Below are 12,898 nucleotides of genomic sequence, written 5' to 3'. Positions count from 1 at the left end.
TGGTGGCTCCAAAGTGGGGATTTTCTGTTTCTGTAATTTCTTTTACATTTATGGGTTGGAATTCTTCTCTAAAGGAGAGCTGTCCCTCATCCACCTCCTCTGTCCCTTTGACTCCTCCGGTGTCATCTTTTAAGTCATGCCACTCACCCCCTGGGGACTTATGTTCCTCATCGTTAAGATGAGGGGACCTAAAGGCCACATTCTTGAATTTCAGTCACTCTGAGATGGAATCCCCTCACAGGTCTGTCAGGCATTCGCCGGAGAAGGAAGCAGCAGGGCGACCCCACTCCGCGAGCAAGGGTCGCTAGTGGGCTCCGCGCCTTCTCGCGAGAGCGGGCCCCTCGGGAGATAAAGGCGCGGGCGCCGCGCCTGCGCGCCCACGTCCACCGCGCCCGCCCCCGCGCGCCGGCCCCCGCGGCGCGCGCGCGCGCACTCAGACAGTTGGAGGTGTTGGGCCGCCTCGGGCCCGCGGCGCGCGCCCCCGGAGCGACTCTCCGGCGCAGCCGCGGCGCGGGATTCGGGGCTCGGGGAGCGCAGGCGCCGCGGGCGTAGGGCCGCGCAGGCGCGGACGGCGTTGGTCCGAAGAAGACCTTCAGCGGTGCCCTGGCGGAGCGGACAGGCCCCTCCTGGCGGAGCTGACGGGCCCTCCGGTCGGAGGTGAGGCGAGCCGGGGCCGCGGGCCGGCAGCCGGGCGGGCGGGCGGCCGTCCGGCAGGGACCCGCGGGAGGCGGCTAACGGAGGCCGGGCCGCCGAACGGGGCGCGGGCCCGCGGGCGGGGGCAGCGGGAACCGGCCCCTCCGGGGACGGGCGGGCCGCGCCGCCACCTGCGTCCTGGCCCGGCCGGCCCCCGGGAGGCTGGCTTCGAGGGAAAGCGGGTCCGCGAACCCCCGAGCCCCGGCTTCCTCTTCGGCCTCGGCATCCGGCATCAGGGGGCCCCTCGACTCCCTGCCCCTGTGGGGAGGGTGCTGGGCGTACAGCTGACGGGGGCGAGGCGAGCTGGCTGTCCCCGAGGTGAAGCTGTTGCAGCCACCACCCCCCACCCCCGACCCCGGCACCTCCCCTCGCGCCCTGCCCCCGCCTGCGGCTCCCGCAGCCCGGGGGCGCCGTGCACGTCCACGGACGAGTGCATCGGCAGAGCCGCGGCAGTGTGTTGGAACGTGACGTGTCTGGGGCTTCTCGAGTTTTTGCTTGCTCATACCAGCAGTGCATTTCCCATCGAGATCGTGGGCCTGGAAAAGAAAGCTTGAACTGGGCACAGTTGAGGTCAGACGACCCCCCCCACCCCACCCCACCACGCGACTTTTGCAGAGTGTCTAGCAAGTGCTTTTGAAAAAGAAGCAAAATGCCAAAAGACTGTAATGGGTCCCTGTGGAGGTTTCTAAACACTTAAGTGTATCTTTCCTTTTTTTTTTTTTTTAAAAAGCAGACTGTAGAGGTTTAACGTTTCTAATACTTGAGTACGTAGTGCCTGGTTTTTATACTTAACCTCCCAAATTATGGGCTTCAGGCAGAATTTCAGCAGGTACCACCGTCGTTTGTGATCATAAAGAGTGATATCAGATTGCAGTTGGCAATGTGTAAAAAGCCTCAAATTGATGATTGGGACACAGAGGACTTGCGTTGTAGATTAATTGCTCTGGAAAAGAACTTTGAAACCTTGTGGCCCAGAACAAAGTTTTATTATGGTATGACTCAGTACATTTATCTTCTTCATCTCTATTCTTTCCACTTAACTTTATATATATTCTTATACTCTGTTCTCTTAACATATCCTAATGTCTGTCATATTTGACAGGTTTAGGTTAAGGAGCACATTTTAAATGAATTCACAATGAAGAAGGGCACCATGAAGTGTGTGCCATGTTCAGGTGTGGTGGAGTAGGCAGAGACTTACTTATTAGCAGGAGGCCAGACTAAGAGCTCCACTACATAGAAATAAATAGGTTTGAACGTGTAGGTGGTTGAGGCATTGTAATTGCAAGGGCTTGCTGGTGCTCTGGATTTTACTGGGCGTAGTAATGGGGTTAACAGGGGCTTCCCAGGTGGCTCAGTGGTAAAGAATCCACCTGCCAAGGCAGGAAACGCAGGAGAGGCTGGTTCAGTCCCTGGGTGGGGAAGATCCCCTGGAGGATGAAATGGCAACCCACTCCAGTATTCTTGCTTAGAGAATCCCATGGACAGAGGAGCCTGGCAACTTAGCATGCACAGTGGGGCTAATGGGGTTGCTTGAGGTGCTTCAGCGTGACTTTTGAGGATGCTGCTGGAAGAGGTTTCCTGTTGTGCAGAAAGGGCAAAGGAATGGTATATTCAGCAGTATTGATTGGCCTGAGAATTTTGATGAGAGGGTCATCTTGGCAGTAGAGAAGCTGGCAGAATCCTCAGGCAAGATGAAGTGAAGCACCTAGGGTGTTTGAAGACTGTAACTTTTAGAGTGTAGACCGATTTTTGGTAAGCAGATCACTGCAGGTAGGATCTATCCTCTGTCTGGTTAATAGTTAGATTATAGCACTGTATTTTAAGAAGAGTTTTGAGAGAGGGCATATCCTGGATGCTGCTGCTGCTGCTGCTGCTAAGTCGCTTCAGTCGTGTCCGACTCTGTGCGACCCCATAGACGGCAGCCCACCAGGCTCCGCCGTCCCTGGGATTCTCCAGGCAAGAACACTGGAGTGGGTTGCCATTTCCTTCTCCAGTGCATGAAAGGGAAAAGTGAAAGTGAAGTCGCTCAGTCGTGTCTGACTCTTAGCGACCCCATGGACTGTAGCCTACCAGGCTCCTCCGTCCATGGGATTTTCCAGGCAAGAGTACTGGAGTGGGGTGCCATTGCCTTCTCTGTATTCTGGATGAATACACTTCAATTAGTGTGGTAATTCTTAAGATCTGAAATTCAGAGTGGCAGAAATGTTAGCCCTGAAGATGTTTAATTGCATCTGCTTTACAGATCCTCAGAAAATTTACTTTGTTATCTTATACAGCTCTCTGGCTTTACAACTGCCCGAGACATGTTTTAGTAATGTACATTTTTGCATTCTTTTAAAAAGTGGAAGTCCAGTTTAACAGAGCATCTGCTTCAGCCTTTGAAAAATTTCTCTTCTTTGAAATGCAATCAGAAAGATGACCTCTGTGAATCTCATGAAAAACACCCTTTCCTTCTCCAGATTTCTGGAAGGCTCTTTTTAAAGGAGCCACGTGGTTCCTCTGAACTTTTCTTCCATTAGGGTATAAGCATTAAGGATGCAAAGCAAGAAACATTGTATACCTCTTCTTACAGGACTAAACACTTGAACAGTGAATAAGTACTAAATATTATTTATTCCCTTGTCCTTATTTTTCTTTATAAGATATGTGTAACACACCGACTTACTGTGACCTAGGAAAGGCCGCCAAAGATGTCTTCAACAAAGGATATGGTAAGTATGCTATTGTAAACTGCCAGTGTGGGGTACGCATTCATACTGAATGCCTAAGGTATGGGAGATACCGGGCTCAGTAAAATGAGGTTAAGTCAACATTAATCTATTTCACAAGATTTAAGGGGATAACTATTAGCAGGTTACTAGACTTCTTTTTTTAGAGGTGGAGTGCCACAAGCATTAAAAGCCATTGTGTACATAAACACATAATATTTGCATGTTTAATATTATCTGTGGGGTAAAATAATATAAATCTGTAATATCCTTTGGTTAGCTCTGGGGACAGTTAAAGCAGGGAGTGTGTTTTTCCTCCTCCAAATAATGCAGTGTTTTCATGAGCATGAAAACCCAGCTTTTGACTTCTTTGGAGGAACATACAGTGTTTGAAACCAAGTAGACATTTAGTTTTGGTTTTAAAATTTAGTCTTGAAATTTTTAAGTTTTTGTGCTGTACACATTTTATTGTTTATTAACTAGTAATGTTAATTATGTATTTTAAGCTTGTATATATGTATAATTTCTAATAATTTTGGTTCTTAAAGTAGTGCATTTTTCTTTCATCCATAGGTTTTTTTAACTTATACTTTTAAAATATGTCTTTATTATTTTAGCTTTAAAAATTACACTTAATTTTTGTTAGCATTTTGTTGTAATTTTTTGTTACAATTCAATTTTTGTTAGAAATTTGTTATAATTCAATTTCTTGTGGCACTCTCACCTAACAGGAATATTGAATATTTTCCATATGAAATGTACTAGGGACTATTTTCATAATTTCTAAATTGCAAAGACTGGAGTGCATGTCACATTTTGTACATCACTTATTTTTGTGTGTGTGTGTGTGTGTTTCTCTAGGATTTGGCATGGTCAAAATAGATCTGAAAACCAAGTCATGTAGTGGAGTGGTAAGTACTTAATATACTGTTAATAAGATGTAGCATAATTACTTAAAGGAACCTGTTTGAAAATCATTGTTTAGTCAAGTCACTTGAAACAGCATACCTTTGGTGCTACGCTATCTTCCCTACAGCTTTGTCCTCCTCTCAGATTTCAGAGAGCCACTCAGCCACTTGAGCCCAAGGACAGTCAGGTTGAATTTGGGGGGAGATCTTTGTCATTAGAAAAGTATTCTGAGTCTTAGTCTCAGAAGATACAGAATACATGTGTATACATATGTATGTGTGTGTGTATATATATGTATTTTTATACCATATTTTTATACTTTTGTGAATATGTATGTGGATACTAAAATATTTGCTTCCTTTTTATTGGGTTCATGCAAACTTTGTTGCCCTTTTACAAAAACAAACTAACTTTAGTCTCTGTCCCATCATGATTAGTTGAAACAAATGAAGAAATACATGCAGAAGGTTAGTCAACTTTTATTAATGTTCACAAAGTCTTTTTTCCTGGAAGTTAAGAAATAAAGGATATATCAGCATATTATCAGAGCATCACTAACCAGAGCTTTTATAAGTTTCAGCAAATAGATCAAGTTTACATTCACCTTATTCTCTGATTTCTCTGTACTGGCTGCATCTTTTTTTCTTTGGTATTTGCCTATTCAAACCAGTGCAAATTTTATTTCTGGATATAATGATTTAATTAGAAGAGCAAGAAGCATGTGGAGTATTTATGATGCTTTGTCTCATACTTCGTCTAATCCTGGTTTGTCACTATTCTTTCCCTGGGTTTTCTAGTAGTAAATAAATATTTATGCAACTACCCTCCTAAGATGGGATTTTATTATGTAGTCTATTAAAACAAAAATCAAACTCATTTTAATTAGTATTTTAAATTTGCTTAAGGTAGTTTTGTGTTGCGAAAATCAACAACTAAAATTTTATCTTCCTTTCATGCTGCTGTTGTGTGTGAATATTCATTCAGATGGTAAGAAAAACAGTATATTTGTGTGCTTTGTCTTTATGGCTGTTTTTGTTCTTTAGTATTGATTTAGGAAAAATTTCATCCATTGCTCCAGATTGCCTAGATCGTATCTTGGTATTTTGATGATATGCCATTTATAACAGTAACATTTCCATGATTGTTTTGTTGCATACTAGCATTACAGCAGAACTGTAGGTGTTATGTGCATGTTATAAATATATTTTGCACTGTTTGAGCTAATTATGAAATTAAACAAAATTTAAAGTAATTGTGAGCCTGGAACTCAACTTAGGAAAATTATAGCCTTGTGTTTGAGATTTGGACCTTTGGTATTTTAGATTTTTGACAGCTTCAGACTAAGAAGTAATGATGATAAGAAAGAAATACAGACTAAATACGCTTCTGCCTTAACTTTTTGCGCCAAAATTAAGGTTTATATTTGCTATACTTGCAAGTTTATAAAAGGTAAGTGTGAAAAGTAAAACACGCGGTAGCTGGATCTACTAAAAGAAAGTGATGTGAGTTGTTAAACATGACTAGCATTTTGTCAGGTTTTGCCAAGGCCTTGCCCGTAGTGCGCAGTGTGATACTCTCTGTGAAAACTCGCTGTGCAGTGTAGATAAACAGATCACAGTTTCCCAGTTGTGCCATCAGCCTATAGAATGAGAGTTAGGGGGCAGGGCGTTCGGTGGAGGAAGGATTCATATTGCAGGTGCTAAAACAACTGGGGAAGAGTTGCTGGCGTTTCCTGACAGTTGGCGATGTTTCAGACACGGTCTCTAAAAACAGGGCCAGTCAGAAATGTGTTTTCCTTGACAGTTCCTAGACTGTCAGTGACAGGTGCTGACTGTTCGCTTCCCCCTAGAAGGAGATGTGTTTCTAATTGCTTACTGTCATATGACCTAACTAGGGAGGAGGGTTTATTTTGAGCCATTCATAGTGACTATTTGACAGGGGAGAGGGAGGGAGAGGGATAAGTTACAACATTCCATTTTGTTGTGAAAAATGGATAGATACTTTCAAATATTGAAATTGTTTATGCTGAAAATCTTACAGATAGTTTTGTGGGCAAAAGCAATAAATTTTTCCTAACAGTGTGTATGTACTTAATGCCAGTGTACTGTACACATAAAAATGGTTAATTTATGTTAAGTGTATTTCACCACAATGAAAATTTTAAAAAGTTTTTAATGCAGTAAAGTTCTGGCCCTTATAAAGGAGGGAATCTAAAGCTTCCAGTGTTTGGGGATTCTTTAAAGACTTTAAAATTAACTAATAGTTCAAAAGGTCTCATAGAGAACTAAGTCTTTTTCATGTCATGAAGTAAATGTTGAAGATTCAATATTTTTGTCTTTTTAGGAAAGACATTTTCAGTAAAGATATTTTTTTTTTAAAAGAGCGAGTTTCAGATTCCCATTTAGTAAGAGGGTATATGGAACAGAAATGTCAGTAAGAGAGGTGAAGTAATGGGAAGTTTGCAAAACTGGTGAAAATGTCTGGAGATCAGAAGGAGAGGAGAGCAGGAAGTAAGGTGCTGCAGAGTAGGGTTGTGGTAGAAAGTCAGTTGTACTGGTTTCTGCTGCATTGAAGACTGTTTTCTGGAATGAATATTTTCTGTTTGGTGAGCTGATCTTAATTATTTTTTCTTACCAGGAATTTTCTACTTCTGGTCATGCTTACACTGATACAGGGAAAGCATCCGGCAACCTAGAGACCAAATACAAGATCTGTGACTATGGACTGACCTTCACCCAGAAGTGGAACACAGACAATACTCTTGGGACAGAAATCTCTTGGGAGAATAAGGTAAGAGAGGGTTGGAAGTTATTTGCAGGGTGAACTTAATCTTGGGGATAAGATGCTGAACAAACTGTCATCAGTTTGTCCACAGTGTTGCTTTTGTCCACAGTGTATATTTTGTCCAAATACAATCTGAGCGAAGTCTTGCACGCTGTCTAGTTGCTGTATTTTTTTCTTTGCACATGGCCTTCTTTGGTATGTTTCATGTTTCTAGAAAGTAAGATTTTGTTGGTGAGGACATAATTATGACATCTTTTGTTCTGACCAGTTCTACTTACTGAGATACATTGGACCTCTCCTGAGCAGACCAAGCTATTTGTAGTGATTTAATTTTGTTTTTGTAATCATCGCAAAATTGACTCCACAGAAAAATGTTTCTAAAAATTCTTTAATGTTTTCAAAGAGCAACTCTTTCAGCAGATGCTTGTCAAGTGTCTGCTACATTCAGGGCATTAGTTTTTGAAGTATGTCTGTATGTACATTATCATATATAGATAATGCATCTGTGTAGCTGAATAAGTTACTTAGGTTGGTTTGTTAAATGTCCAGTTACCATAATAATTTCAAAAGAGTATCACGATTATTTTGTCGCATTGGGATTTTGTTGTTTTGTACTCTCAATGTACATTATTGGCTAATTATAATTGGATCTGACCTGTATGTTTCAGCCCTTTTTTTGGTGAGAATCATGATGAAGCCTGGGGTGAGGGGAGTGGGGAGGGGCAGGGAAAAGGAAGAAGGGGCAACTTATGAAATAATCTAATATTTGGCTTCTTTAATGACTTCCTTGTTAGCGAAGGAGTTAGAGAGAACTTCAGAATTGGCTTCTCAAGTCAAGAAAAGAATTGAAAAATGCTAATTGTTAAATTTAAATCTTTATTTTTCAGCTGGCTGAAGGGTTGAAACTGACTCTTGATACCATATTTGTGCCGAACACAGGGTAATTATCCCAACCCCGTTTTCTGAAATGGTCTTGTTTCTTGAAGGGATGGAGAGGTTTAGAGGAGGGGGCTGCAGGAGGAGCTCAGAAGGGGAGGCAAGCAGAGACCTGTGTGTGCAGGAGACGGGGAGGAAGACTGCCGGAGGCAGGGGGTGGTTTTCATTTGAAATCTGGGCAGTTGAACAAGGACTTGTAAATGTAATTCAAAGAGGCACATTGTGGGAAAAATGTAGGAGCAAGAAGGGTCTGAGACTAGATGTTTTTAAGCTATCCTGAGGATTCTTGGATGTGAGGTCTTGCTGGGAAGTTAACATCTTTAGAAAAGCGTGTCGTCTCCTGGCAGCAGAACAGTGTAAAGAGCGGTTCTGCTTACTTGACTTCTTAGCCTTTGTAAATCCCCCAACTTCTCTGACTCGGTGTTTTCATCTGAACAGTGGGCACTTTGTTGTTTCCTACCTGCCTGTCTCTAAAGGCGAGGCACTCGACGGAGTGAGGTCCTCCTGAGCCGCGGAGCAGGCGTGCCCCTCGTGCTGCACACCCGCATTGTCTTCGGGACAAGTGTTCTCATAAGAGGCCTGATTGGAATCGCCCTGGACTGTTAAGGACTAATTTTGTGTTTTCACAAAATTGTCCTTCAGAAGTGTGCACTTCTATCCCACATTGTCCAGGGAGACAACACTGACCTGAGGAAGATAAACATGCTTACCAAAAAATAAAGTACATTTCTCTCCGTGACAGGTTAATAATCTAAAATTGTGTCGGGTGTTACCTTTTGTACCATTTGGAAACATTTAAAGAAATTTGGTTTCTTATATGTGTATATACATACGCATTCAGATTATTAATTTGGTACTGAAATATCTTGCACCTTTTTATACTTTTCTTGTGCTTTTATGAAATTAATCATGAAATACCCTGTCATCTGAACTTAGAGAATAGGTAAAAAATAGTATATATATTTCAAATCCTAGCAAAATTACATTTGTAGAGCTAAGTCATTTGAAACATTGTTAGTCTGTTTGTGCCTTCTACCAAAATAATATTTACATGGGGGGAGAAAAGGTATCTTACTCTCAAGATCCCTAGACGGCAGTAAAAGCTCATGTTTTGCTGTGTTGTTCTTGTTTGTTTTACAGAAAGAAGAGTGGCAAATTGAAGGCCTCATATAAACGGGATTGTTTCAGTCTTGGCAGTAATGTTGATATAGATTTTTCAGGACCAACCATCTATGGCTGGGCTGTGTTGGCTTTTGAAGGTTGGCTTGCTGGCTATCAGATGAGTTTTGACACAGCCAAATCCAAACTGTCACAGAATAATTTCGCCCTGGGTTACAAGGCCGCAGACTTCCAGCTGCACACTCACGTGTGAGTGTTCCAAGTTCGGAGTTCCTCCTTTAGTGCCCATCCAGCCGCCCAGAAGGATGGTAGCCATTAGCATCTTGCGCAGGTTGGAAGGGGGTGGTGCTTGCATGTAATGATGCCATGGTGGACACCCAGCCTTGCCATGCTGTCCTCGAAGTCAGCAGAGCACTGTGGCGCTTGGTGCCCTCCGCGCTGGCGCTCACTGCTGGCCTCCGAGCCTGGAATGGAGAGAGCGAGGGCAAGGATTCCCTTTGATGGGAGGGTCCTTCGGAGAGGTTTTGCTGCTTCCTCTGGTTCCCTGCTCATCTTGGCAGTTTTTGGAAGCAGGTCTGTTTGGATCAGGAATAACCCCCTGATTGAGCAGAGAGTCCTGGAGCAGCGCAAGTGTAATTCTGTGGAGGTGTTCAGGTACCCTGGTGTGACCCCAGGTACCTGTGCTGTATTCAGAAGTAGCAGGGTCCCCAGAGCAGTCCTGGGTTCAAGTCTGTAGGCCGCAGCCTGTTGGTTACATGGATTTGAACTTTAAACTGTTATTTCATGTCCTGGCCTACTGGGCACTACCACTGTCGCAGAGAGAAAAGAGAAGGATTAGCTCTGTGTGTTTGAACTGTTGCAGATTGCCGTCCACTAGACACTCTAAGCCACTTGTGATGCCTAAAGTCACTAGTGGTGTCGGCAGAGGCATTGAAATTGGTGAAACGGTATTGTCAGGAAAGCCATCCGAGCTCAGGGGCTGACCTCTGAGATGCTCCGAAACAGTATCCTGGGTCATGCACGGTAGCTGTTGCATGGAAGGCGCTTTCTTATGCTGAGATTGTGTTTTGAATGAATCCAGAATTGGCTTGTGCTACCATATATGTTTTCTCACAGAATCTTTGTGGAACTCTCTTTTGAAGTTTCTAAGTATTGGGAACATCTGAGAGACATACAGATTATATTTACTGGGTATCTGCCTTTGTGCCCAGTCGAATGCTGTTTAAGAAATTTATATCATGTGGGGGAGCCAAGTAAATGAATCAGATGTTACTGTGCTTTAATTAGGTGGTTATAAATTATATAACTTTTATTTGATAGTCATTTATGCTAGAAGTTTACTGAAATCTTGAAGTTATAAAACGAGACCCTGATTAGATAGCCTTAGAATTTGTTTCCATACTGTAACAAACTAGGTACTTAATGAGTTTTTCTTGTGCCGGGAAAACAGGAATGATGGCACTGAGTTTGGAGGGTCGATCTACCAGAAGGTGAATGAGAAGATTGAAACGTCGATAAACCTCGCGTGGACGGCCGGCAGTAACAACACCCGCTTCGGCATCGCTGCTAAGTACAAGCTGGACTGTAGAACTTCTCTCTCTGTAAGGATATGCGGTCACATGGGGTCTGCTCCTCGGGTTTCATCCGAGTTACAAATGGACGTTGTGATGTGGTCATGGTTTGCATGTTCTTTATTAACTTTGAGCTGGTCACGGTGTAGTGAGAGGAGCATCTCCCTAAAGTCGGGAAACATGGGTTTCAATCCTGGTTCCTCCCATATTTGTTGTCTGACCTTCTCAAGTCATTTTATCTCTTGGCCTCAAAATTTTCTTATCTATAGATTCCTGGGTTTCAATTACTTTTTCTGTTGCCATTAGTGAAAGTCTCTCAGTCGTGTCTGATTTTTTGCGACCCCAACGACTATACAGTCCATAGACTTCTCCAGGCCAGAATACTGGAGTGGGCAGCCTTTCCCTTCTCCAGGGGATCTTCCTAACCCAGGGATCAAACCCAAGTCTCTCTCGTTGCTGGTGGATTCTTCACCAGCTGAGCCACAAGGGAAGCTTAAGAATGCGGAGTGGGTAGTCTATCCCTTTTCCAGCAGATCTTCCTGACCCAGGGATTGACTGGGGTCTCCTGCATTGCAGGTGGATTCTTTACCAACTGAGCTATCAGGGAAGCCCAGTTGCCATTAGTAATTCTTGTTAATAATGCTAATTGAGCTCTTAAGTTTCAGGTCCTGTGCTAAGACTTTGTATGTATTATCTCATGCAATCCTCACAACTGCTCTTGTTTGGTGAATAATATTACCCTCCTCCCCCACTTTACAGACGAGGGAGCTGAGACTTAGAGAGGTCAGGTAACTGCCCAAGGTCACTCAGTAAGAGGCAGTGTCAGGATTTGATCCCAGATCTGTCTGTCACCAGAGTTCATTCTCTTACCACTGTCAGAGGTTGTAAAACTGGTATCTCAGAAGAATCTGGTGCACAGGGAGGGATGTTTGGCCACATGGTGTTTTCACATTTTGCTCGAGGCCCTTAAGCTGCATGTTCAAGGTCCCCTCTGTCCCTACTAGTCCTACTGACTTGTTAAAAAATTTATCTTTTATTAATTTAGCTTTCAGTTTCAGTAATTCTGGATTGGTCCTAAGGTGTCTCAGCTTTGGAAAGCTGACGCATGAAGTGGGTGTGTTGGACTTACATATTATGAAATTGATTTCTGTTTCTGTTTCATCTCCTTATCTTAGGCTAAAGTAAACAATGCCAGCCTGATTGGACTGGGTTACACTCAGACTCTTCGACCAGGTGAGTAATGGAATGAATAACAGTGGGCTTGGAGTAGAAGGAGAGTGAGGAATAATGAAAATTACAGACAACCTGCAGTCACTTTAGGGTAATTCAGACCACTGTGTAACATTTGGTTGTTGGAAGGAAAACAGATTCAGTACTTTTGTTTAAATATATGTATGTGTATTTCTAATTATAATTTGGTTCCTCTGGCTTGTGAGTTTCATTGATCACTCATCATTCTCAAGCCTGAACTCCAAGTAAAGTGTGTCCTGACTGCTTGACAGATCAGGTGGTTATGGATCCCCAGTGTTAAGTTAGTAATAGCTGTAATCTCTCTGCCAGCTGAACCCATGCCGCTGACTCCACCCATGGTTTCTAGGAAACACAGAATCTGATTGTGATGCTTGTTACAAGTAATTGTGATCTTCTTCTTCTCAGGAGTGAAACTGACCCTGTCAGCTCTAATCGATGGAAAGAACTTCAATGCAGGAGGGCACAAGGTCGGTCTGGGATTTGAACTAGAAGCTTAGTGTGGTTTTGAATAAAGCATCAGCTTTGTCCCTGGAGGTGAAGAGAAAGAACCCACTATGTTTTGGCCTTAAAATTCTTCTGTGAAATTTCAAAAGTGTGAACTTTTTATTCTTCCAAAGAATTGTACTCCTTCCCACACTGAAGCGTAGGTACCGAGTCCATCCTAAGGGAGGTGCTTGAAGGCATGTCCGGAATTGTCAGGTTCGTGCCACATTTCAGTTCAGTTCTGCAGTGTTATTTTCAATGTGTTCCTCAGCGACGGTGTAGTGTCATGTTCAAAGGAGACGACCCGACCCTGTTGTCCATCACGTCCTGCATGTCCCACGCCGCTTTTTCATGACCTTGTAATATACTGGTCTCTGTACGGTAGTGGAATCTTTGGTTTTGCATCAGAGTAAAATAAACCCATCACATTTGGAACATAAA

The 12,898-nt window shown here is 43.3% G+C and overlaps 1 protein-coding gene across 19 annotated transcripts; it reads left to right on the top strand.

The window, feature by feature from the left end:
- The first annotated feature begins 560 nt into the window (after positions 1-560).
- Positions 561-12,898, top strand: VDAC3 (voltage dependent anion channel 3). Of its 19 annotated transcripts, none has more exons than XM_081519183.1 (10): positions 561-657; positions 1,508-1,685; positions 3,339-3,407; positions 4,266-4,315; positions 6,951-7,103; positions 7,985-8,037; positions 9,174-9,401; positions 10,603-10,753; positions 11,899-11,956; positions 12,383-12,898. In XM_081519183.1, exons 2-10 carry the CDS (start codon positions 1,574-1,576, stop codon positions 12,469-12,471), a joined length of 963 nt encoding a protein of 320 aa, XP_081375309.1. In that variant the 5' UTR covers positions 561-657; positions 1,508-1,573; the 3' UTR covers positions 12,472-12,898. The 19 variants fall into 19 exon arrangements, with proteins under 19 accessions (XP_081375309.1, XP_081375307.1, XP_081375310.1 ...); XM_081519181.1 differs by having other exon boundaries at positions 12,380-12,898; XM_081519184.1 differs by having other exon boundaries at positions 11,899-11,960; positions 12,380-12,898.

Source organism: Giraffa tippelskirchi, chromosome 8, assembly GCF_054371585.1.
Source record: "Giraffa tippelskirchi isolate mGirTip1 chromosome 8, T2T-mGirTip1v1.2.pri, whole genome shotgun sequence".
Lineage (NCBI taxonomy): Eukaryota > Metazoa > Chordata > Mammalia > Artiodactyla > Giraffidae > Giraffa > Giraffa tippelskirchi.
This window is presented reverse-complemented; position numbering and strand designations above follow the sequence as displayed.